Source organism: Tyto alba, unplaced genomic scaffold (genome assembly GCF_018691265.1).
Source record: "Tyto alba isolate M040663 unplaced genomic scaffold, T.alba_DEE_v4.0 Super-Scaffold_1, whole genome shotgun sequence".
Lineage (NCBI taxonomy): Eukaryota > Metazoa > Chordata > Aves > Strigiformes > Tytonidae > Tyto > Tyto alba.
The window spans coordinates 3,734,895-3,762,710 of record NW_024881261.1 but is presented as its reverse complement, the minus strand read 5'-3'; the positions used below and the strand labels follow the sequence as shown (position 1 = coordinate 3,762,710).

The window sequence follows — 27,816 nt, the reverse complement described above, 5'->3', positions numbered from 1 at the left end:
TGCAAAACACATGGGCAACATTAGCAAAATGATCCAGCGTAGCACAAATATCACCAGGTAATCTGTGTTTTTCTGCTGGAGGACTTAATTCCATTTTTAGCAATGAACGTTTGCAGCTTGACTCACAGATGTGAGGCAAAGCGGCACCTGGATCTGGCCATCAGAGTCACATCCTAAAATCTGCTGTGCCCTCTCCGCGCTGAGATGTGCACAGAGGTGCCTTGAGTCTGTAGCACAACTGAGGCATAAAGCATCTCCCCTAAGACTTGGTACCTCCCTCACTGCTGCTCCGTGGCCCAGCAGTAATTCAACATTATGGCAGCACAGGGAGGCAACTTGATAATGACTGGACTTTATTCACTAAATGCCTTGTATCACTCATGTGTTATTAGGGCATAATCTTTACAGAACAGCAAGGTAATAGATGGACGTTCTGCACTGCTGAACTTCAGACTTCGATTAATCTACTGTTGTTTCTAATATCCTGAAATGAAAAGCTTGTTTTGTGAATGATGATGCCTATAGGCATCAGGAAGGGATCATTTCTATTAGGAAAAAAAAAAAAAAAAAAAGAAGTTTGACAATTACAAATGCAATAGAGCTTCTATGCTGACATAAGGAGGTTAATTAGGATCTTCTAGAAAGGTTATGGGTACCTTACAGAACAGAAATCATTTTGTGTCTATTTAAAATTACCTCTTTTACAGATTCTTTTGCAGTTAAACAGCCAGCTCATTGGAAAAGAACATAAACGTGACTGAAGAAGAAAATAATTTTGGTATATCACTATAGGACTTGTCTGGTTAAACTAAACAGTTCTGTGATTCATTGACATATGACTTCAGAAAGTTAATAGGCATCTCCACTTAAAAAGCTGATTTCTGGAAAATATCAATGTTTAGGCAAAATGACAGAGTCTAAGATAAATAAAGAGATTTCAGAATAGCATGAGGTAGGAGTCAGGCTGCTAGCTGCAGCTCTGGGCCCCAAGAGAAAACAGTAAAGGTATTCAGAGTAATGGAACAGAAAACAAAGGCATTTGGGAAACCTCCTACTGACCATTCTATATTGAGCAACTGGAGATGTTCTTAACAGAACACCATGAACTCCTGTCTTACTCTTAGTTTGACTGGAAAAGAAAACCCACAAAATTTTGCGTACATGACTATGAAGAAGTACATGAGTGTACACTACTATAAAACACTAGAAAACCATCAGGAAACCCAGATACAGCTGACTGATAAATCCTGCACAAAATATGAATGCTTGATCAGACATGATCCTCATATCAAATTATGACTAAATGAATACTGCAGCATCCAGGCAAGATCCTTCACTTCAGTGACCCAGATTTACGTTGGTATCCACTGAGACAGGGAGACATGCATACCTTACACAAACTGAAATCAATACTAGAACACAAATAACACATTTTTTTTTCCCTGTGCCATATGTCTCAGCCATACATGGATCATGAGAATAGCTCACCAGTAAAAACTGTCAATATTTTAGGACTGTTCCTTTGTAACCATCGATGTTCAGGGTCAATTGTATGAATGTGAGATGTGTCTGTCCATCACTGGGAGAACAGAATCCTTACTCTGTACCAGAGGTGAAATAATGTCATGGTTAACAAATGAGGTTTCTGTTTCCCCCCAAAGGAACTTCAAGCTGTTTCCTATTTTGAACGAAGATATCCATTCATCTTCTGGCTTTTCCTGCTCTTGACGTTGATTTCCTCAGCTGACATCAGTGCAGCACATGTTATTTGATGAAATTTTCTGAAAATACTTTTTCTTTACCAAGTAAGCTCAAAATAAAGCAATGCAAAACCAGAGATGAACCCAACAAGTGAAAACAGAGAGCAACTGAAGGGTAACCACACCATGCAAGAGAAGATCCCACATCAATTGATACCAGTTGGTATTTCATTGGAAACATAATTGATCTTTAAAACTATGGTATTCTGACACACAACCATTCTTAATTTTTTTGACAAAAAAAAAAAAAAATTCCATGTAACAGCCACAGCATTTGATCATTGCGATTTTAGGCTACATTTTGGCTGTCTTTGCAATTTTAAAGCTGTTTCATCAGAAGCATGAAATCCCTGGCAGATGGGAAGGGAAGCTATAGATATCAGATGTCAGTAGCATCAGGCACGATGTTTAAGTGAATCTGGAGCTTGTGAAAAATGACGAAGTAATGGTCATGTGAAAGAAACTCATCCTCTGAACAAATGCAGCAAGCTTCCTTGCATCCTGGCTAACAGGCCTCAGACCTCACCTGGAAGTTCTGTCTGTAGGTGGGAAAAGGTAATGGGGTCTCCACAGTAAAGTCAGTCTTTGTCCTGTCTCCCAGACTTCAGTAACATGCTGAACTGGGATTTTTGTGCTTTCTGTGGTAGCTCAGACACTTATTCTATTGGAAAAACCCTCAGCTACCAGCTCATATAGGCCATTGGAAAACTTTCCAGAGGTAAAAAAATTAATTAGCAGTCAGTATATTCCATTATATTTCACTCAGGACATTTTCTTTTACAGATCTTTATTTTTCTGCAGTTGGGAAGAGAAAAGAAACTTTAGTCCAACCTAATTCCCGTTCTAGGATGCTGACTAGCCCACTCATTTTTCTACACTGTTTGAATGTGTAGATTTAATACACAGTGGATCATTTCGTCAAACTATTCTAGCTGTGGGTAAAACTCTACAGAACTCAAATTGTGCCCAGCACTCCATCAGTCTCTTCAGTGGGTTTACAGAAAGAAAAATAATTTCAGAGTCTTTCTACCCCTCTTGAATCCACAGCACTCCTCGGTGTCTTCTTGGTGCTTAAAACATGCACTTAATCTCAAGCAATGAATATCCTAGTTCCCAGCAAAAATACCTTTGACTGCTCCTGCAAACGAGAGCTTCACAGTAGTAAGAGGATGCCTGGTAATTGATTTCTTCAGAAACAGAGTCTGGTTGGGTCCCATTCATTTATATTTCAAGCACTCAAGCCATTCAAATGCCCGTCTCCTTTATGTAGTTTTGCATTTAGCCTGTATTAGATGGTTTCTTTCACTAACTAAGTGAAGTGGCACCATCACTGTGTCAAGTCCCTTTTAAGAAGAGAGCTCTTTGTACTAGCACCGCGCTGCCCAGCACAGGCTTTTTTTTTTTTTTTTTTTTTTTTTTTGCATGAACTATAAAAGTCCATCTTCATCATCTCCATTTCAGAGGCATTCCCCCTCCTAACGGGCTGAGTAACAAGAGTACAAGCACAGAAACAGAAAAAGTCACTGCCCCAGAAAATTATAGTCTTAAGAGATCAAACAGTCAAAGCATTCAGGAGAAACAGAGTGGCTACCAATTCATGCAGGGTAAGACAGCAGATCATCTATAGACCTAGGACCGGTGCCACCATTGAAGCTGGTGTGACATGTTCGCCATTGCTGTCCATCCCATTGCTCCATCTAGAAAATGCCTGGAGGGGCACTGACTTGGGCTGCAGGAGATCTTTGCTCCATTCCAAACCCTACCACTGCAGTGCAGCAATACCTTGCGAAAGCCATCGGAAGTGGAACTCCCTTGCCTCCCCCAAACCATGTCTATCTACACCTTTACGCGTCTAAACGTTTAGTCCCCTGGATCTACCTGCTCTGTGTTCCTCCACCATAAAACACAACATATTGTGCTGTTCCTCAAGAAGCATCACCAAAGTGGTAACACCATCAATGCTTCTGGCAATTCTTTACACCCTGCACAGGAGGAAAAACTGCAGGTTCACAATATCTTGAAAACTAACATTTTGATTATTATGATTACCGCTATCCAATCTCAGTTTTTTTTCTTATTCATGAACTGTAGGACTTTTACAAAGTAACTGCCTTGTTCTCTCCAAAATGTTGGTATATATACACACATACATTATATATACATATAAATTATATATCTATCTATAGGGTTTCTTTATTCCTGTTCATCTCGCAACCTGATTATTCAGCATTATGACAATGTTTATACAGAGCCTTTTACCAAAAGACCCTGAAGTGTTTTACAATTATTCGCTCAATTAAAATACACAAGAGCCCCAAAGAGCTCTATTAAGTACCACCATGCCTTCATCCCTGAGGTAATATGATAAATGGATATTACTTTAATTTTGAAAGGACATTTTGATTTTCTGGAGCATACTTACTGAAACAACTGTTGACTAGCTAATTTCCAAAGGTGCAGAAAACTGGGACCAGGCTTTGTCCAGAATGCTTGAAAATATCAAGCCTGAGGAGACATACATGGAAACAGCTAAGGTATCAGCTGTGTTTTTTAGGAGCATGAAGGTTCTCACAGTCACGAGGGGTGCTGAATCCCAGCCCTCTGAGTCAGAAATCTCACTGGTCAAACACCTGAATTTCCAACACTTTCTATGACAACACCTTGTCTGAACTGAGCACCGCATTGTCTCTTTGTGTCTGTCTCAACACTGGGACCCTTTGAGATTCACAAATATGAATACTTACTCTCCTTTGTCCCCAAAATTCCTGATTTTTGGCTGCACAATGGCTCACAACAGGAGAGGAGGAGAACAACTCAGATTCTTTTACTGGAGGCAGAAGATGTGAGTTTGAGCTCCCTCTTGTTCAGACTCTACAGAATGACTTGCACACAAAGGTGTAGGTTTTCTGTTTCATATCCCAGTCTTACATTGGAACGTAAAAATAGTTTTTTTGTTTGTTTGTTTTGTTTTTTTTTTGTTTGTTTTTGTTTTTTTTTTTTTTAGCTTAAAAAGCAGAGATAGGGTTGCCTTTTTTAAATTCAGATATAAGTAATTCTTCTATGGAAAAAATGTCATCAGTAGAGAGAATGACACAAGAATAAACCTCTAGAAGGTAGAAGCTCAAGCAACATGGATGTTTCTAGACCCAGTGAGGTGTTGATTTCAAGGGACTATGACAATTTTCCATCCTCCTCTAACTCCTGATCTAATTGATATAATTCTTTCCCACTAAAAAGCATCCCCCTTGGTTTTAACATTCTAAACATTATGACTGCTCTCCAACAACTTTTTATGGTCTCCTAAAAGATACGAGCCTACTAGAATAAAACTGAATTTGGTATTAGATGACATTTTTTGACACTTCAGCTATTCTGTACAGTGTTTATGTGAATGAATTAGTAAGCATACAGAACCTCACAGAATTACGTATTAAGCAGGAGATAAAATCCAGTTTTCTTTGATATTGAAATAGGTGTTCAAATACTACAGATCCCTTCATGTACCAAGTTCTGTCATTACACTTTATTTCATAGGCCTCATATTTTAATAGCAATTGTTTAGAATTAGACAGGTGCGATAATATGGAAGGGCTTTTTAATCTATTATTTAAACAATGTCTTCATTTGGAAGTACTTTAGAGAGAGAAAGGCACAAATACAATTTTAAAGTAGATCTCACAAGCATAATAAAGTAAAGGGAGACCCTAAAGGTATCTGCAGATTCCCTCCCACCCAAAGCTTTTGTAAATGGTAAACACCCAGGACAACTGGGAGGAAGGGGTAAACTGGAGGATGCTTTGGGCTCCTGGAAGATATGTAGGCCCCTTGCAAGCAGCACACGATAGAGCTTTGTACAAGATACCAGTCCCAGAACTGATGTGGCACACCATTTTCATCAGTGTTGGAAGGATTTAGCTAAAAATGTAGAGTGGTTTTATGTATATATATAAAGTATTGAAATGAAAAGTTTGCTTCAAAAGGCACTAGATTCTGACAACTCATACTTATTTTTCTAGCCTATTTTTCACTCTCTTGCTCCTCTTTTATAGTTTTAATCCCTAGAGAATCAATAAAGTAGAGCACGGAATTGGGCCATGTAGTTATACATGACATCAAAGCTCTTGCCATCCGAGTTCATGGTCAGTGATTTAAAAACAAGCCTAGATTTCTCCTGCAGCTTCTGTCATGTTCGCTACATGGTACTTTTTACACTTCCAGTAAATGTGAATATGTCACACTAGTGGTTCATTTAATTGATGTGTAGTGGCAATGCCTTGTTGTTCTACAATGAAATTTCCAGGGTTACTGAAAAGAAAGTCTTTCCAAGGAAATGTTTAAACTTCACACACAAATGCTTTAGGTTCATTTTAATTTGGCCCTGGGGATTGTGCAGATTCCCAGAATGCATTCAAGTAATCTCACTTCAGGTGCCTAGATTGGATTGTCATAGCTCCAGCTGAGACTTGACCTCTCCCATTAAACTGAAGGTGAAAATTTAACTACCTGAAATATTCAAAAAGGCAGATTTATAATACTGAATGTGGGACTTGAGGGCAGAAAGCAGTGATGGAACAAATGGCTGGATGGTTCAGAAAAGCACTTTCTGCAAAGGAACAACACTTGATGGCTTTATACAGCATACACTGTCATGGCTTGATATTTTTGCAGTCACAAAACTGCCAAATAAAACATTATTAGCAGTTATTTTTACTTTGACAAATGTATGGTCAGAGAAGTTTTTTCTTGTTGAGAGGCCTATTGTGACTTTCCTTTCTGTGTTCTGGGGGTGAAGCAATACTAAACCAATTTATCAAACCTGACAGTATTCTGACTGTATTCTGGGGTTATCTGCATTGCAAAAGCTCTATGGGAACTGAACTCAGGCAACTGTTCTTCCTGTTGGAAACCAGACAGCCAAGGAAAGTAGCTATAATCAGCTCGAATTTGCCTCTGGCTCATCCTTTGCTCTGTTTCCTTTTAGACCACTACCTCATTAATAAAAATTTGCTGGATTGCTGAGAGTTCAGGTTTCACAATCTACTACTTAGAATTTGAGGTTAATCCAATGCTGACTACAGTAAAAGGAAAAAAAAAAGCAACAAATAGCAGAGGGAGGGATGAAAAGGCCAGGTCAGGTCTGGTCCCAGGCTAAAGAGAATGAGGGCAGCAGGAACACCGTGCCTGCCAGTGGTTGCCAGCAACGAAGGAGAAGGTAGATAAGAAGCACAGCCAGAATGCCCTATGTTTAAATTTGCCACACAAAACACAACATCCTCAGCACATGACAAGCAAATAAAGAAAAATGGTCCATCACGTTGCTTAAAATACCTTTCTGAAGATCAGCTTCCTACTGATTTCTGGTTAGATAAAAGATACTGTTTGACCTGGCTTGAAACTCTAGGGCAACTCGACCTCATGATGACACTTCATCTAGTTCCCAGCATGATTTTACAATCAGTTTTTGTTTTAGGCAGTTACATTGTGATTTTCTTCCTTGAAAAAACTTGGAATTGTTTCTTAAATGGGTCAGGAGCAGATTGGGAGAAAAACAAAACCAAATCTGACTTTGGGAACTCAGTTTTGAGAGGAGCACCTTACAGAGAGCAAGTCTGGGTGAGGGAGAAAAACAAAATAATTTTTCAAAAACCAAAGCAGACCAAACAAAAGGAAATAGCAAACCCAGACTGAAATACAGAAATATAAACCCGTGATATTTATTTATGGACATCTCCTCCTTTCACCAGTACAAGCTCCTGTCCTGCCTCTGTGTATTGTAACCACAACTCCTGACACACTGCACCCTAAAGAACAAAACCAGCACACACGGTTATTGTCCCAGCTGATGTTGGGATCAGTGCGACCAGCTTGATTTAGAGACCTGCCATACCGTGGGCACTTGGCCTTGGGTCCTTGGGTGAGGATGAGCTTGTACATCAGGTGAGCAGATCAAATGACAGCACGTTCAGGGAAGGGGACTCCAAGGAGGGCTCAACCCCACAAGGAGGAACACAGGCCATGGAGAAGAGATTTGGGACGCAGCCCTCTGGACAAAGCACAGGAAGAAGCTACCCACTGGAAAGAGCAGTAGCAGAAGCACTAGGATAATGAAGTTTATGGAAATGTCATTCAGCAAGACATGGGTGCTAGACAAAAACATCTGAGCCCTGCAAAAAGCTGGAAAGAATATATACTTGAAGGACAGGCTCATATTGATTTCACTTAACATCTGTACTACCTGGTCTCTTAATAAATCAGGACTTCAAGACAGAAGTATCTGACTTGCAAGCAGCATGGCTCTGTTTTTTTTTTTTTTTTTCTTTTAGAAGATCAAAAGGGATGAAAAGTGAGGCATAACAGTGCCAGAAATCAGACTGCATTACCCCATCATTTCTACCTTCCCTTCTTCTGATACAAGATAGACATTTAGAAAAAAAGAATTTTGTCCCATATCACCTAAATCATCTCAGACAAATGGAAGTGGAATTATTTTTTTAAAAAATCATAAATATAAAATAACAATGAATCGCTTTTTCTAGCTTTCCTGTTCTTTTTCATGGAGTTTGAACAAAGTAAATCAACCAATTAGAAGAAACATTGTATGTAATCATTATTTCAAGCCATGAGAAAAGAATGGATCCAGCCATGATCTGAGACTTACGGATCCTTGAGCGAGCAAATTAAAACTTCCACTCACAGGAATGAAAGGCTTCTGAGAAATCTAAAGGAATCCATAGGTATCCTGATGAAATCCTGGCCTTATTGAAGTCCATAGGAGCTTTCCAACCAACTTCGAGGGAGCCTAGATTTCACATCTAGTGCTGGTTGGCTGCCAGGAGAACATCAATGACAAAGATGAATGCAATTTCCATGCTATGTTAGAAGTAGCCAGAAAGGCTCCCTAGGATACTGAAGTTATTTCACCTCTTTCTTTTCAGTGACTTTACACTAGAATAGGTGGTTGCTTATCTTCATCTCACCACTGAGGCCGTGCCATTCAGGTTTAAAAAGCTGAAACGGAGCCTACCTGCATTTCTGCCACAGGGATCCCACAGAAAATGCGTCGGGGACTTTGTAATGGGCTTTGACATCAGAAAAGGAAAAGAATGACTTTGCAGGAACCAATTGTTGGGGTAAAATGGACATCTCCCCTCTCTGAATTTTAAACATTTTGCACATCCATCCCAGGCACAAAAGAGACTGTGATTCCCATGACAACTGTAGCAAATGCAGCTGTAGGCATCATTTAATTACAGTGATTCAGCCTTCCAAGTCAACATCAATTCCTTAAAGTGCTTCAGGGCATACAACACATGTTCAAAAAGGAGCATTCATGTGACCTTAAGAATATGCCCTTTAAGGTATGTTTCCATTTATACTCTGGGAATTTGGAATTCATTAACACCAATTAGAACTGGACATTGTGTGCTTAATTCTCCATGCACTGCACTACAGATTTATCCCTGTAGGTTGAAAAGTTTTTTTGATGAAACAGAAAGCTAAGATAAAGGGAAATGTCCTTGTATGATTTGTTCTCATGGGTCATAGCAATAGCAGTATTGCAGGAGAAAAATGTCCCTTACAGAGCTATATTTTCTATGGATATTATGCCGACAAGACAAAAGACAGCTGAGATCTCACATACCAGCATCCAAGCCAGTAAAACTGTACCCATTCTGGATTCATCACATAGTAGAAACCACGACTTGTCCTTAAGTATCTGCTATAAATAATCACACCAGAAGTAAAATGTGTTTTCATTTGAGAAGTAACCTCTCTCCTTGTCAGCTTCACTTACAGAAAATGCATGCTGTAAATCTGTATGAGTTCTCCTCTAGAATACACCAGAAAAGCCAAATATTTTCACTTCTAACAGCATATCTACTGAAATGTGAACTAAAATAAAAAGCAGTACCTTTTGTTTAAAGACCTGTCCCATAGCTCTGTGTGCTAATTGTTAACAGTGACCCACTCCTGTAAATGACTGGGAAACATGCAGTGTATTTCAGTCATTACCACTAATTCTTCAACGCAGATCTTATTTACCACAACAATTAAATATATCTGTAATGTATGGAAATTATTAACAAAAAGGAACACCAAATGCACTGCAGACATGGGGTGACTTGGAGTTAAGTGAAAGACTAACATAAATCTATTCTGTAATCTCGTGGCTGTTTCCTACTAAAGGAAGGACCAGAATGCAATGTGCTAAATTACTTGGGCATAGGGATATGTTACTTAAGTTTTTTTAAAAAGCAGTTACACTGCTGGCACAACAGACCTAGCCCTGTCACAAGCAATTTATTACATCAGTATATCAACTTTATTAAAAAAAGAAAAAGACAATGAAGAAGTCTGTCTTTGTGCAGAGCTCAGCTCAGACTGGTTTGGAAACATAAACAGCTTCAGAGTTTAATTAGAAACTGTTTACATCTTGAAGATAATTTCATTTTCTTCAAATCACAACAGAGGTAATTCCAGATAGTTCTGCTGACTCCACAGTTTAATGTCTCTAACTAAGCTGCCAGACCGAAAAATGCAAAGTGAGGTCTGTGCAGCTAAAAACAAATTGAGAGGGGTCAGGAAATACTGTGTTAACTAATAATGGTTTGATTATCTAAAGTTTAACAGGTCTGCAGCTACAAGATGTTGCAAGATGTCTAGAAAGAAGAAAAGAGAATCAGTCAGTAAATTAAAGTGTCCTCTCCCACACTGTATTTCTGATTTCTGTCCCATTTCTAGCATGAACTTTTGACTTTTTTTTTTTTTTTAGCTTTTTTAATTTTATTTATTTATTTTTTTTACCTTGTGAAGTGTTGGAATAAGTGGTTTTCATGTGAAGTTGATTTGGTACCAAAACCAAGATGCTGTTGCCATGGCATACCCGCCTGTCTCCTGAAGCTAGCGTGCTGGAAATCTCTGGAGGGTGTATGTTTTCCTAGCCTGGCTCAGTAGACTCCATTTCAGAGTTTGAATAACCAAAATCAAGATGACCTTATATCCTGCTTCCTTGAGATCATTTTTCAAAAAGAAGAAATATGATTGAAACTAATAATTTAGTAAACGGCACATAGGATTAGTACTTTCCTAACTTGTCCTTAATGTATTTAAACTATGTTTTTTTTTAATATGGCAGTTTAAAAACAAAAAATCGAACAAGAGCAGATGACAAAATAACAAGACTCCTCACAAAATTCTTTGAGAGGCAACCCTACTGAGCAAAAGGGTTCTCCAGGAGACATCAGCCACCCATCTATCATGCAAATATGCATTTATGCATTATAAAATCAGCGTTACTGTTACTAGCCTTCTTTAGGTGTGCAGTCCTAAATCTCTTTATTGGTAATGGGTGATACAAGAGCGAAGAACAGACCTTCAGCACCATCAAAGGACATCAGCTGTGTAACACAATTTAACAAGAGGGACATCCCCTGGACGCTGCCCTTGGTGGTAAAAGCAGACCAGTCGCTGAGCATCTCCTCACTCTGACCCAGTCCTGCTTTTCACAGTTACCCCAGTTGCATCAGGATAACTGTGCACCTGAACTGCCAGACAGATCACTTAAATAATCCTCATTAGTATACCTTCCTTTGCCCCCTCCACCTTATTTTTAACTTGGATGATTTCCATCATCTGGATTATCATGTAGCCCCACAAAATGCTATTCCAGTTCACCAGCGGTGGAATTAAACTGCAGCACAGAGCAAATCAGGTTGGAGTTTAGATCCACAGGCCAGTTTCTCCGCCCAAATCCATATTTCATTGTGTTTGCTGTGCATGTAATGAGAGAATCAGAAATATCTGTTGGCTTTTGGATAGAGACCCTTCATGTAGATTCTATAACTCACATACCCATGACCTACAATTTAATTTTACTTTAATAGAGAGAACAAATACGTAATCCAAGTTGTGATGCTTCAGTAGCTCTGGGGAGCAGTTCCAGAAGTACCCTTATATCCCATCAGTTTGGGGAAGAGGGAATGTACCAAGATGAATTCCTGAAATACTCCTTACATGTGAGTGCTAAAACTTCTACTGGCTCTACTCTTACATTAAGCACGAGCACTGGAGAAAACTTAAGAGTCAGAAAAACAAAATAAGACCTTCAACAATGTGAAAGTAGCATGAACTGGGGATGAGGGGAAGAGGAGAAAGCAAATAAATAGCTATTTCAGATATATACTTGTTGTCACAGAAGGCTGTCAATAGAGGGTAACCAATAAAAATAATTTTTCTTTGCCAGCAGAAATGGATGCTATAAATGCCACAAACTAAAGTGTGGTACACCTCCCCTCGGCCACTGAAGTTCACACATAAAAGGGAAGTGTCAAATATAACTGTTTCTCACTTGCAGGAAAGCTGCCCTTCAAGCATAGGTTCTTCTTCCAGATCATACAGCACTACACTTTCAAAACAGTTGGGAATTGGCCTGTAACATGCAACAAAGAACAAACAGTTCCTAACCTAATCATTGGATGTCTGGACCACTCATTTAATGAACCTGTGGACCAGTTTATCACCAATGGGGCAAATGGGAATGTTCATATTTCTGATATCTTCTGTGCAACTCATGGTCTTGCTTGGTGTCACTTTTCAGCTACTCATAGACATCTGGTACTATTACTCAGGAAAAAATGCTATGTTTCCACTTAAATATTCTATGTAGCCTTAATTGTAACTGATGTACTCAGTGTTCAGTGCAGAATACTTAATTGTTGCTCGAGAGAATACAATACAGTATGCACCAATGCTCTTTTCCAGTGGTATCTGGAAGAAGCTCACCTGATGGTCCTTCCCATCTTTAATTTTTTTTCCCATTTCTCCTCATCAGTACTTAGTCTGAGTCAATTAGTTTAAATTGGGACTGTCATTCAGCTGATTCTTAACAGATCATATTTTGCTCTCACTCTCATTCACAAATATGCAGCTTCCCATGGACTATCTGGTTTAATTCTAAAATAAAGGTTTCAATTTTACTGTTGTGGTTTGAGCCTATTCAACAGCTAAATGCCACACAGCCGCTCACCCACCCTCCCCCCACTTGGGAATGGGGAGGGAATCGGAGGGGCAAAGGGAGACTCGCGGGTTGAGATAAAAACAGTTTAATAACAGTAACAGAATAATACACTGACAGCAATATCAGCAGGTAATGTACAATACAGCTGCTCACCACCCACCAACACCCACCTGTTCCCAGCCAGCAATCCCAAACACAAAGGCCCCACAGCCACACTCCCAGAAGTGGCAGCCTCTCCCAGCCCACTCCTGCCTTTATATGGTGAGCATAATGTCACATGACATGGGATATCAGCCAATCCCGGCTCAGCCCTCCAGCTGTGCTCCCCCCGCCCCCGCACACAGGTGAGGGCACTGGGACTTGGAGAGCCCCTGGGGTCTCAGGGGGCTGCAGCACTCCTCCAGCTACTGAAATGAACAGGAACTCTATTCCAGCCCCAACCAGGACATTTACTTAAAAACATACTGATAACAGTAGGTGTTTTTTGGATTGGTTAAAAAAAAAGTCTTCAAATTTCAACAGGAAATGAACCAGTATTTTTCTACATACTTTGTACAATTTCTACTTTATGCTCTTTCTGTGTCCTAATTGTTCTCCTCCTCCAAACCCTGCCTCCAAAAACTCAATAATTAAAGTGGAATTGTGTACTGAAAGGCAGTTACTCAAAATTAGCTATTATTTTCTAGTGAGAGGCACAGTTCTATAAAAACCCTCTAAAATGATGATCAATAGCTGAGAGGTTTAAAAATTGATCTCAATTCCATTTCTCCTTTTTCTTCACTTATGATCACTACACAAAACCCGGTCCCCTGGCTGGAGCAGAGCCCCAGGCTTTCCTGCAGCACGGGCAAAACAGAGACATTTCCACTAGCACAAAGTCACAGTGTCACAGCCCAAGCTCCACTTCCCTATAACACATGCAGTCATATTCATCTGAGTAAATTGAATTTAAAACCTGACTGAGTCAGAATGATATACTGACTTTAAATTCTAGCTGTGAAAATGGAAATGGTAACACAAGATACAAGATAAGAATGGGGGTGGGGAGGAGGGAAAGGCAGGCATAGAGAGATTCAATTCATTTTTTGACTTTTCAGAAGGAACATCACACTAAGAGGAACATGACAAAGAGGAGTTGCCGTGCAGAGAATTATCATGGAGAAGCTGCTTCCTTGTTTATGTTACTGGCTGAGACTTTCCTGCATGGCACCAAATGGATTTCTGTCCCTGACACTTTGTGTCATCACTGGGATGCAAACCAGCATATGCCTTGGAACTCTTGGAACAGAGAAAAAACAGGTCTACAAGAGACCTAGAATAAAATAAAAGTTTCTGAAGAAATATTCTTTCATTCAAAAGTCTGTTGAGTAAATAGCAATGGTCATGCCCTCTCTCACACATCAGGTTTTGCACTTCTTAAATATATACCACTTGTTTCATGTCTTGAAACTATAGCCCATACAGTATTTTTATTTTCCTGAGGATTTTTTATTTTAAATTAGTTTGTATTTATTCCATCTCTCCTTCCTCATGGTCTTTGAGGAGAAGAAATTTACAGCCAAGGTAGAAATAAGAGTTGAAGTACATGACCTGCTGCCAGGCTATGCTTGATGTGCATGAGGATTTGGAAGACTGGACACAAAGTGATGGTGCTTGATGCTAGAGTTCAAGGGTATTTGAAGGCATGTCCTTCTAGACACAGTCACAGTTCCTCAGCACAAACTACTCCTGCCTTCCAATTATTGTACTTGTTTGCAGGGGCAAACTCCAAGCTGGTTGCATTTTCCATTTGTAGTTTTCAGAGCGGTGGGGTAAGTGGGGTCTGCTGAACAGGCGTGTAAAAGTCTCCCCAGGATTTATAGCTGTAAAGACAGCTTTCAGCCTGTGGTTAAAGCATGCACCCTGCCAGGTCAATATGAGATATTTCATCTCACAATACAGGGATAGGAAAAGAAATGGGGTGTGGGTCGTAGGACAGACCTGGAGAAAAATCTTTATCATTCCCACAGCTACAAAGCATCCCTCTTCTCGTCATCCTCTTTTCTATCAGCGCAGTGAAAGCCTGCTTCTGTCTACAGAAGTGCAAAGAGAGATGAAACGAACGGCTCTATCTGAGGAGCCTGCCTGGCATTTCAGTTAGCCCTGGCTGGGATGATTCAGCAACAAGACGTGACCCTGGTAAGGGCAGCACACTTCTGCAAGAGGACAATGAAAGCAGCTTTCATTATAGCAAGTCATGGGACTCCGCAAAGGGATGGAGGCTACAGTAGGATCAGCATCTGAATGAGCTTGATAAAACTAGGTGTCCTTAGTGGATTCCTGGTCTCTCATTAACACCTAAACCAGAGCGGGGGGGAAAATGGAAAGGCATCGAGGAGTACTTTCTGTAAGAGGGAAGGAAGAACATGCTTCCAGCATGCTCAACTTCCCTGATGATAAGCTCATTGGGTAAGTCACCTATATATAAACTAGAAGAGCATGCTATTGGCAAGGACACAGACATGTGCGTGAGGGGAAGTATAAACCCTTGGGATTACAGGAGGGGAGAAGACTAACTATATAAATTTTGCTTCTCTTAAGGCTGGCAAGAAATTTCAAGCATATATGAACCCATAATCTTTCAACTGCTTTTGGGCAGCTGACCCAATTTCAATCCCCATGAAGATACCTGTACGCAATTTTGATTGAGCACACAAAAAGTGCATTTCCAAAATTATTAAATAAACAAGTACTGCTAATTGACATAATTTTGTGCCACAGTTTGTGCTAAATTCTGCTTTTAGTTGCAGCAGTATAAATCTAGACTAATGCCTTGGGTTTCACCAGCACTCTTTTGTATTTATCTAGCTGTCAGAAAGAATATTTTCACTCCTAAGGGTGGAAACTTTAGGGAGATACTTGGAAAACAAGTGGAGCACTGAAATGGCTTCACTGGCTCAGCCTAGTCCCTTAGTTTTCAGATACTGTGAGACCAGTAAAAAGATTTGCAAATCTCTTTAAGACTCCTTATGTCCTTATTTCTCACATGGAACAGTCTGTGGTCAAAACTATCTAAAAGAACTGGAGGAATATCATCAAAATATCTGCATAAAAAAAGGGAACAATGTGTTAGCATTAAATATTTCCTTATTGATACTATTTTTTATAGCAACCCCCCAAACTTCTACAGTGGGATTTATGTGATTACCAGAGCAGATATTTGAACCTCTAAAAGGCCTGAAGGGCCACAAATTTTGGGGTTTATATGCTTAATTCCATGTTACACAAAATACATTTTTCTAAAGTAGCGGGTCTTTAAGGCATTTGTAGCTCTCACACAAATTGTACACATCTTGCTGTTATCTTTTAAGAGTAAAAGCTATAGGAAGCTCATTAAAGGATAGATCCAACAGAGTTTAAATTCCACACTGATCCTCAGAGATTTTTTCCACCAAAAAGTAATTTCCAAGACCTCTTCTAAGACTGAAACATAAGAACTGAAAGAAATGGCAATAATTAATTAAATCACTTTTAACTAAAAATCCTTAAAACCTTTTGCTGCACAACCACACAAATGACTCCAAAGTTTACAGAGGCCTTTCTGTTACAACCCAGATATATCTTATTCTTTTTAGATATCAGATAGGGACTTCTCAGGGGCTTTTACTTTTTACACTAGCTTCATCCCAAAGATTTTTATTTTTTTTTCTTGCATTTGCTAACTCTACTTTAAACCAACAGAAATTAGAAGAGCACAGAGTATGTGCCAATGAGTATACTGAAAACAGGCTGTCTCTCTAAATGTATGTGGCTTCCCTTGGATACTCTTTGTTTTGACGTTTTTGCTATTCCAAGAATGTATTTCAGGTAGGGAATATTCACTTAGCCTTCCTTTAACACACACATACTTCCAGAGCCAAAACCTCTTCAGTGTTCCTTGAATAATGGTGGTCAGAGGAATACTACTATTGGTCAGATATTGGGTAAATATTCAAAGAGTTAATTTTAAATTGGTAAAATGCAGTTTGGCCTAAGGCGTAAAGTATTCTTCCAGAATACTTATTACAGATTGACAGCACAGTGTGAAGGTAAAGCCTAAGGCTATAAATCCGATGTTAAAATTTCCATTTATAAATCAATAATCACTGCAAACAAAACAGCCTACTCAGTTCTGTGAACGCCACGACTCTTCCTCAGGCACAAGTTGTATATAAAGTTTGGTAAAAATCCAAAGAGAACGTTACAAAGTTGATGTGTACCCGACGGCCCCCTCCCCAAACTGTCAGACCTGTGGGGTGCTGGGGTCGGGCACGGTGTTGCTGAAGGAAGCACAGCCTTTAATCTGCTAGAGAAACCCCAACATAAAGTGCCCTGAGCTGCTTGGACTCCTACCTGGGGCATACGTGGAGTGGGTACAACCTTGCTTTGTCCATGCCCGGGGCCAAGCCAGAGCCGAGCGTCTGCTCTGGGACACCCAGCACAGTGGACAGCTTCAGATATACCCCGAGGACGTCAGTGCAGAAGGCAGAAGTGGGGAAGAGCTATCTAATCTCACGTTAGAGATGCTTTCACAAGATGAATTCAGAAAGCATCTAGAAATTTCTGTCCTGAGACTATCTCCTGTATTTATTTCCAAAAGTGGAGTAAGTGGATGCCCAACCAGGAGCTCCGCTGGGATGACTAATGCTTGCGTGCATCTTTCAGGTGCTCAGAGCCCAGACCTGTCTGCCCACTGCTTATCAGCTATCTCATCACCTCACCTCCAAGCCCTGTTTCCAATTTCAGTTTGTTTTCACAGTGTGCATACGAGCCCTGATGTGCTGCAGAATGCAATTCCATATGGACATTTACTACCTATTGTTTTAGAAGAGACAAGTTATTTTTCTTGCCTGAACTGTAGAAATCACTCTCATTCTCCTCCACACACACAACTCTCTTTTGTTTGTCTCTTAATTTGCTGTGCTTGGCCTCTGGCCAGAATCCCTTTTTCTGCCTTGAAGGAGGGTGACAGCACGCCTTTGAAGAAAAGCCAAGGCTGCTGTTAGGCTGACCAGCGGGGAGCAATCCTGCCCAACACTCCCTGGCCTCTCCCAGATTGCTCTCCTTCTTTCCCAGAAACATGCAGTCTCGGAGAAGGCAGAGGTTGTGCTGATCACAATTCCCAGAAGAGATTTTTAAGCAACAGATGAAGTTTAAGCACAGACAGAGAATGCTGGAGCTGGAAGAGACATCAGAAGATCATCTAGACCATCCTCTTGCCTTAAGACAAATCCAGCTGTACCTACAAGACTCTGCTGACAGATATTCATCCAACTGGTTCTTACCAGCTTCCAGTCACAGGCAGTAACATTTCTGCAGGCAATCCAGTCCAGCACATCGGTTACCATCAGAAAGCTTTGGTAAATCTACTCTCCTACTTCAATTTAATCCTATCGGTTCTTTTCTGAATATTGACATGGAGAACTAATTCATTACATCATTCAGTTTCTAACAGTACTTTAAAATACAGAGAATCAAGCTGTAACTAGTTACCCTGGTCGTGGTGCCTGTATTTTCTGTGTCTACAAAAACACTATGTTTCTCTGTTGACACAATGCCTTTATCATTAGCAGAAAAACCATTCAGCAATGAGTCAGAGAGATGACCACAGGTTCATTGGCTTTATTTCCCAGTGTCTTATATTTTTTCTTGGAAGATCTCTCCCTGGCCACTGAACAGACCTAACCCTGCTGACCTTACAGATTTAATTTGCTCACATGCAAAATCTGCTACATACTTACAAGGGGTGAAACACAAAAGTTTGTGCAAAGCTAAAAATCTCATTTGCACAACACAAAGGTTTTACAGAGTCTAATAATATATTTCCTTCATTACTTTATTTCCAACACATTCATCTTAGTCTTGGCCTTGGGACACTGCTCATTTCCTATTATGACTGATACTCAATGGGAAAGATGAGAGAAGGTGAAACTCTGATTCAACATTTGCAATGCAGTTTGTTTTGTTTTGGCTTTTTATTTTTATTATTTTTTTAAATTAATCAGTTGCTTACAGCATTTTTGTCTTTCACACTGGTAACATGGAAATAGAAAAGTACAATGGTACATGTCGTGCTCTGATAACAAGTTTAATTGTTTTGGCTTGAGGGGGATGACTGCAAGAGGATTTGACAGGTGTTGAAAAGGTTTTTCTTTTTTCCCTTTAAATGTTCCTGAGACACAAAATGAAACTAAAAATTTTCCACTATAATTGTAACTTTCCAGTGCTTACCCTCGCACTTACCCAGTAGAGGGGTTCATGATGCAACCCCCTTTATCGGTAGACGCTTTGCAGTTACAGCCCCGCTCCAGTGTGTCATGATTCATTCCAAAATTGTGTCCCAGTTCATGAGCCAGTGTGACTGCTGCACCTAGAGGGTTTTCTGAGTGATCCTTAAAAAAAAAACAAAACAAAACAAAAAATACAAAAGAACTAATCAATATATAAAAATATTTCAAAATGTATATTCCCCCTCTAAAGTCCTATTGCCTGTCCTTTGAAATGTTTTATAAACTGTTGTTAAATGGACACAATTTTAAATTCATCCACATATACCAAGTGCAGAGTGGGAATTTCAGGGCAGCCTATCTGTCTGGACCACCCAGTTTCCCCAGCACATTCAACATTTGAGACATTTGGGCAGCTTTGAACATCTGGGCCATCTCTTTATTTAGGGCTTAAAATTCCCTTGCTCAGTAAATCCCCCAAGATCCCAAGACACGGCAGTGGCAGAAAACAGTCACCCAGATGTGGAGTGCTGGAAAGGGTAATCATTTATGGGTGAGGATGAGTGTGATGAAGGAAAAGCAAGAAGACCCTTCATGTCAGGAGGTAAATTACAAATGCAGCAAAAGACTTCACTTGGTCTATTTAATATTCTTCAGACTGGCTCTTTAATATGAGAAAGTCCAAGATTTCACAAGCCTGGTAAGAAAAACAAAATACCTTTGAAAACCTCCTTTTTAAAATGAAAGGACATGGCAAGTCAAAATCTTCAATGGTCCATTATTATAACCTATGATTATTGGAAATGATGCAAGTGTGAAATTGAAATAACAACATTAATCCTCGTTGAAATGCTGATTTTTGGGGCAATTATTTCTGAGAAATTCACTGCGTGATCTGATCACAGGCTACTGATCAGACTGATGTTGTGGCTTAACCACAAGCAAGAGACCTTTCCACATCGATCATCTTCCTTGAGAGAAAAAAAATCCACTGTAGTCATATGACAGCTTTCCCTAAAGGCATAAACATGTAATATAAATGTATGATCCACTATTTATCAGTCAGTAAATGGAATTACTATGTACAGCTGCCTGCTCTAAAAGCATATATGAATATATTCAGTTTAGATAACTCTTAGTATCATCTAAGCCAACCGTCAGACTAAAAAGAAGTGAAATGTAAAACTGTCTAAAACATTAGCTATTAATGAAGCCCTTAATACATGACTTGGGGTAGATATACGAGTTCCTTCTTTCATCTGTCTGTGCTAATATTTTTAGCAAATTATTTCTCAAACAGAAAACAAAATCAAAAGGAGAATACAGTTATTCTGAAAACAAGAAACTACTCCTCCTGCATTTGGAATAAACTCAAAAGAATTTTATCTTTTAATAAAGGATCTCTTTCTAGTTTTTCCTGAATTGTAAAATTTTAATATGAAAATCTTGTGACTAACAAAACAGCCAGTTTGTGTGCAGTTATATTCCAAGATGCCTGTTTGCTGAAAGAAGATGTAAAACCTGTCCTAGTAACAGAAACAACAAAGTAAACCTATGCAGTTAAATAATCTGTAATAATCAAGAAAATACATATTCCTGCACAATGACTACGTATGGAGATGTCTTAGATACTAGTCACAAACAGATTGATTTATCTTTGTACTCATAGTAATTTATGAAATTTTTAGAGAATTCAATGTAATCGAACCTGATGTCATAAAAAGAGCACAACGTCTCACTCAACTGGAAAACAATCCAGGACCAAAGATTAAGAAAACAGTAAAATAATTCCATATAATTTATCGGTGACACATTAGAGTGACGCCTTGAAATTAAGGATATGTGGTCAAGACAGAAACTCCTCTAAGCTTTAAGCTACCTAGACAGACAACAAACTGAGCTCAGGTTTTCTTTATTTTGCTAGTATTTCTTCTACTTACTGAAAAGAGATTATATTTATCTGAACACCTCTAAAGCTGATAATTAAAAAAAAAAAAAAAAAAAAAAAAAAAAAGAATTCACACAGTCCATTCCAGAACTAGAGCAATAAATGATCTGAAATGCAATTTGGGTCTTGAATAGGAAAACAATTATTTCAGCCCATGCGGTTCTCATTACTTACTCAGATACACTTGGAATGTAATTTTATCAGTTTCTAGAGAGGGTTTTTAAAACAAGGAATGTGATGTCTCAGCAAAAGAGGTTATTTGAAGGCAGCATAAATGAAGATTATCAAAACAAACAGTGACATGTCACATTTGATACTGACACCATTTAAGTATCACAAAGACTAAAGAAATGAATAGCAATGTGACTTTGATTTATTCTATTAGGGTTTTTCAAAGTTAACTTGAGCAGTAAAAGTCATTACCAAACTGTTTCACAACCACTGAATAAGCAACCATGTACTGTGAAGACATTATAAACTGTTGCACAAAAAATGCAGCTGCTTTCAGCTGAACTCTGTTTCATTCCAGAGATTCAGATCAAACTGTATTAATAAAATACTGTCACCTACAGCTAGAACAGGAAAATGCCCCAATCCTGGTACTTTCCATGCAGTTTCAGTCAGTTGGAGGAATGAGTTTCCTAAAACACACTTTTATTTCACTTAAGCAATTCACTGAAATATACGTGCCTCAGTTCCACACTTGTCACTTAGTGTAACTTCCCACTAAAGTCAATAGAAATTTGACATGAGTGAGAATACTACATCACATTACAGCAACGCAGCAATATTTTACTTTTAAAACCATGAATTTAGTGGGAAGTCTTCTGGAACAGAATGAAGACTGAATCATGTGTCAAGGATTTGCTTTAATGTCAACATTTGTTTCATCTTTCTATAACACAACAGAACCATCACAGTAAAATAAAATTAGAATGCTTTCGATACACCAAAAGTTCTCATACTCAGATGACTGTTCTCCCCACTTTGATTTTCTCTTAAAACTAGTGGGAGACAGGGTGTCACCTACTACTGAAAGAATTCAGCCCCGTACAAAAGTAGAAAGTGCACGCTCTCAGGGAGGCGTGACAAAGGAATTTAGATCATATAGTAGAGCTGACTAACTGCAAAAACAGTCAGGAAAATCAGATCATACAAGTATGACTCCAGTTTTTGTATTCAAATGTTATTTCTCATGCAATCTCTCCATTGTTTTTTCTTTCAGATCTGTTTTGGGGGTGTGGGAGCTTTTTGGTATTGAGTGTTTGGGGTGGGGTGGATAAGTGGTTGGCTGAATTATAAGGATGGCCAAATGTTCAGTTGCCCAGTGTTGAGATGGTTGAGCACTAGAGCCTCCCAGGTTAACAGTTATTCATTCTTTCATTTGTATATCTTCCATATTTAGAGCTTTCTTCTGTAGGTACTGGTATACATAAAAACTTTTTTTGTACACACCTGAATTAGCCCTTGTTAACTGCAGGGGGGAGGTTGGGTGGCTGCCCATTTGGGTTTGGGGGGTGAGTGTTTGTTTTGGATTTGGCTTCTTTTTAAGGATTTGCTTAAAGAACTGGAAAACATTTCTAGTTTTGCTGTGCAAGCCTTGAGTTAATTTGCACCTCAAAAGTTTCAATTCACTGAGGTGGGAGTCTCTGGGAAACATCACACTCCCCTGCACAGCTGAAGCTGCAGCCTGGCCCATGATTCATACACAGACATTGGGTTTCCCCTGGACGTATAAATCAGTCTTTCTCTGTCAGAGCCTAGAGAGCACTTTAAAGAAATGCTGATTCTTGTTTTCTTGTTGCTGGAATGAACTACTTTTTGTTGTTTCCTTATAAAATGACAGTTTCCAGAGAAAAGAGGACTGACTTTGCAGTAAAACACACTGTAGCATATTTTAAAGCTTATGATAAAAATTAAAAGAAAAAAAAAGTCATCATTAAGGGCATCTCCGACTGCATATAAAGCCAGGGCAGCGACTGCTGGCCTGAGGGTGAAATGGATATAAGGGGGCTGTCTGCCTCATATATGCTTTTGCCAAGATTTGGAAGTGCACTGGGAGACTCCTACAGCTTTTTCTTCCTCTTTTCCTCCTTTACCTTTTGTAACTATCCCCCAGGTACCCAGTGAAAAGCTGTAACAAACACCAATTAGAGACTCGGCTTCTAAAACTTCCAAGAGACTGAAGCCTTTGCCTTTTCTACAATTTTTGCATTACTTTCTCCAAATTGTGTGATTTCCCACTCTTTCCTATACCTCAGCTTCCCTGCTCACCTCGTAAATCCTCTCTGTCTGAACCATCTATACATCATCTTCCACGAGTGCACACATCACCCCAGCTTGGCTTCTTGCCTACTCGTCCAAGAGACCACAAAGGAGCCCTGCATTGTGGACCAGCCTGTTTCCACGCTAGTTAAGAAGGAAGGAAATGAGAGGGCTTCAAGGGGCTTTATCTCTGTGATTCCCCCGCTACATGGATTGTCTTGAAGCAAAAGCCAGGTGCCAGGTTAGCACCATGAAGCTTTGAAAAACTGGGAGCTTTGTGACCACGCAAACTCTGAACCTCGTGAGTTCCTGAGTTGCCACCTCATCTACGTCGGGATCTGCAGCTGGGGTGTCCAGCAGAGCTGGAGAGAATCACCACATCACCTAAGGGGCTGGAGGTCTAGACAAAGATGTAGGAAACACGAAGGTTTTCAGCACACGCATGCTGAACTCACAGAATATCTAAGAGATTTTTAGGGCTCCTGGGCTTTCTGCCCTGGAGTTGAGTGCTGAGGTCACCGTCTGAGCCTGCTAGTGGCCTGAAAGGTCCAGGAGACCACATCTAATTTTATTTAAAGTACTTTTATTGCAAACCTTAGTTAACACTTTTGCACAAAACAGTTAAAAACTATATATATAAAAAAAATTCTGAAAGAAGGTATTCCAGAACTACTTCCAGAAATTGATTAGGATGTTTACTTGTATGTTCATCATGCCTAACATCTAACCACAGCACTACCAGTAATATATCTTTGAGAGAGGCTCAGGTAGAATAAATGCTGCTATTGTTTGTTCTTGTTGTCTGGCAATGTAATAAAACCACTGTGCTGCAAAGATGGAAAATAAGGCCTTACACAGGAAACTCTGTAAATACAGAATAAAATCAATATAATAAAAGATACAGAATAGACTGTTGTTGCCTGTAACACTAGTATCCCCAAGTGCATAACAAATACATCCTCTGGTTCTCATCCTTCACCGCACCTGATTTAATGATAATTAAAGGTTCCTTGCAAAGAGGTCATGCTATATTTTAATGTATTGTTTTGATTTTTTTCCCTATAGAAACTATCATTTACAAGCAATGTGCATGTAGATATAGATAATATTGAGACTGCAAATTGGACAAATGAGGCTGATGTTCTGGTACAGGATACAGTACTATGATACTTGAGATTGTGTCGCACCAGTTGGGCCAGTTTCAAGTCCTGTGCTTCTATCACTTACCATGACGACCCCTCCAGACTGCTCTGCAGTGCACATGCTCATTATGGGCGCCATGCCAATGGTAGTCCCTTGGAAGTACACCCCGCTGCAGGAGGGTGGGAAAAGAGAAGAAGGATCACAGATTCACCATTCAGTGCCAAGATACCGCCCTATTATTTTCAGTCTTGTGTTTCTACCAATATCAAATAAACATCCCATTTCAAAAGTGTCAGCTCCATATACTTAGGCTTAAAACAGGTTTAAAACAATGAAAGCAGAGATTAGTCATGCCAACTTGCTGAACTGACAATGATGGCATCCCCGCTACGAGAAAGATCAATTTGATCACCTCTTTTCAGTTTACTCATGTAACAAGACCCTTCTTTCCTTTCATTTTTCCCTGACTGAAGTTGGGACTAGAAATACAAACATAAAAATAATGTCTCTAGCTCTTAGAAGGGTTATTTTAAAGCAGTGGGAAGTTTTTATGCTACTTGTTAAAATACACAGCCTAGAATGTAAAAATTCCAAACAAAGTATTATTATACATAGAGAGTAATCGAATATCTCATGAGGGACACTTTGGAAGAGCTCACTCTATTCTTACACAAACAATGTAAGAATATCTACGTAACAAGTAAATAGCTCCTTTCAATTACTAAGACGTCAGGTATGTTTATCTGTATAGTATAAAAGACGGCTCATTGATCAAAATGTTAACTGGTTCAAGAAAGAGGTGTTCCTCTTATGTTGTTTTTTAAAGAGTGCTTTTGTTTTGACCATGTTTATTGAATTACTTTAATCCAGGAAACAGCAGCAAGGTAAAAGATGTATATGGTTTAATTTTTCAGTCACAAATGCAAACATATTGTCCAATTTAGACTTAAAGTTTACTGAGGTCTTTCTACTAACAAACAGGCTTCACAAAGCGTCCCCTCAGCTGTACTTTTGGGGTGATGGCAGGACTGCCTTTATCAGTAATAATTTAGACTGAGACCAGCTTAAACTTCTTGTAAATTTGTACCCTAAGTGCTTCCCAGTTTATTATACCTCTACACTTCTACATGAGTTGTATTCAGGAAAGGCCTACAACTAACGGAACTACTGCAGAGCTGTGGAAGGAAATTAATCTGAAGCATCTGCTGAAGGGCCCTGCAAAACACTTTTATGTTTGATGTTTGCAGAGGGGAAAGACAAACCCTCAGGAGCACAGATGTTCCTCCCAACAGCTTAGCAACTGGAGAGGAATTTAGTACAGTTATTCTTGTCACTGAAATCCTGGTCGATATTAAAAATAGTGTCAAGTCTACCTTATCAGCTGCGCATTGTCATGGGGTTTACGAGGTAGTAGTTTTAGCTTTCTCCAGTCCAGAAACTCATGGAGGCTGGTAAAAGGGTCTTGCGAAATAGAGCACTTATCCATGTCATTCCATACTTCCACTCCGACCAGGGCTACTCGAATATTTAGTGGCCTATAGAACTAATGAGAAAAGAAAAACAGAAACATGTCTCTCAAACCCATTTTAGATCACATTAGATTAGAATATTTCAACAGATGCATAACGTGCATGTGAATCTTTCTTGCAGAGGCTTAAATGGTATCTTCACCAGGGCAAAAGTGAACACCTGAGAGGACTGACTCAGACAAAATATTTCCACCAAAACAGTTCCGACCTGACTAAATACCCAGAAGGCATCCACAGACATCCAGAGATATGCTACTTCTCTGTGTCCCGCCCAAGTTTGGTATCTTCCTTCAAGATGAACCACTGCAACTGACTTCACATGTCCACCACTTCTGAACAGACTTATTGCTATGGCAGATGACTATCTCCGTGGCTGCTCTCTGTCTCCAGCACCATCACAATTCAAGATGTAGAGGCAGCTGTGCTGTACTACAGTTGTGGTTCAAAATAACAGCTGAAAAATAGCCAGAATCATAGAGTCCTGCTCATAGCAGATAAAAACAAGTGATTTTAGCACTGAGGGCTACATACACTATTATCACACTGGTAAATTCCACAGTTGCTACAGGAGGGGAGACAGAGCAGCATTAGTAATGGCGTAGAGGTAACAATTCTAATGTGAGACTAATGTGAAGAAGGATTCAAGAATCGATCAAGTCCAGATTTGGCTGACACTCTGAGAAATGTCTATCTTTGTCTTGTTTATATGCATTACAGTCACTTGGATAACATCAGCATTTGCTGAGCATAAATTTAGCATGAAATACAAATATATTATAACATGCAAAATTAATTTTGAGCAGGTAACATATAAACACCTGTCCTCCAGTAATAAGTCAGCAAGATAATTATGGAAGAGGTGGATGTGTCTTCAGCAGCTTGTTTTTAATCAAGAATGCTTCTCCTTGAATTATTGCCCTTGAAGTACCACTTGATAAGTTCTCAGCTAAATTAAGACTCCCTCAGTTATCATTTCTCTACTGGACTCCTAATTTTTTCTGGCCATACAGCACAACAAAAATAAACTTTTAATTTGTTCAAAAAACTCTGTAGAGGACTCTTAGTATTTATTGTTTATTGTCAAGAAATTACTTCAAATAGAAAAAAATTTAGTGTATGCCTCTTTCCTATTGTTCAGCCATCAACTTCTGCTTCCTTAATCACTACCTATTTTTAATTCTGCCATCTTCCTTGGGCTATATAACTTCCTGACTGTGTCTTCATAGGCCCTTTGTTGGCCTTACAAGTGGACCATCCCTTGCTGCTGCAAAGGATTTTGTTTTCCACATTCCTCCTCAAAATAATCATTTTGCTATGGGCTGTTCCATATGTGATTATCCTTTCTCTCTTCCCAGGTTAATAAAATCCTAGGGCTAAATTGTACATTTCCTTAGGAATAGTGCTCAGGAATAGTATATGGGATAGATGCACCCCATATACAGCAGAGCAAAGCTCACAGCTTAGTATGTTGAAGGACATACGAAAGGTTTAAGTTTACTTTGTTGGGTTTACTGGTTGTATAGAAGCATTGCTCTGAAATACTGGAATGCATCACGGTGAAAAGATGAGTAGATATGGAGATGTGTCAAAGGCTGTGAAAGCTGCTGATCTGAGCACGAGAGCTTTCTTAATTTACTGGTGGAAGAAACATAGATTTCACAGCAACAGCCTTTAGAAAGTATAGTAAGTTTGGGAAAAGTGAAATAATGCTTATGTTCTTACCTTATCAACATAGTTTGCAATTTCTATCAGCCTCTGCTTAATTTTTTCCACATCCTTGCCTTGTCTCTGAAACTTGGAATGTAAAGGATCAATGTACTAGCAGCACATATATTACAGTTTCCCCCCAGCAGTCACCTTATTCTGCCAGCATTGTTGGTGATGTTTGGGAATCACAGAGTGCAACCAA

At 39.3% G+C, this 27,816-nt stretch overlaps 1 protein-coding gene across 1 annotated transcript in view; it reads right to left on the bottom strand.

Moving 5' to 3' along the window:
• The window catches only part of ADAM12 (ADAM metallopeptidase domain 12), a 187,449-nt gene that overhangs the window by 35,096 nt on the left and 124,537 nt on the right, over nucleotides 1-27,816 (bottom strand). The window contains exons 8-11 of the mRNA XM_042791292.1: nucleotides 27,630-27,701; nucleotides 25,752-25,921; nucleotides 24,463-24,547; nucleotides 19,039-19,187 (exon numbers count right to left, since the gene is read on the bottom strand). Coding sequence (XP_042647226.1) covers nucleotides 19,039-19,187; nucleotides 24,463-24,547; nucleotides 25,752-25,921; nucleotides 27,630-27,701 — 476 coding nt within the window. The remainder of the gene's footprint in view (nucleotides 1-19,038; nucleotides 19,188-24,462; nucleotides 24,548-25,751; nucleotides 25,922-27,629; nucleotides 27,702-27,816) is intronic.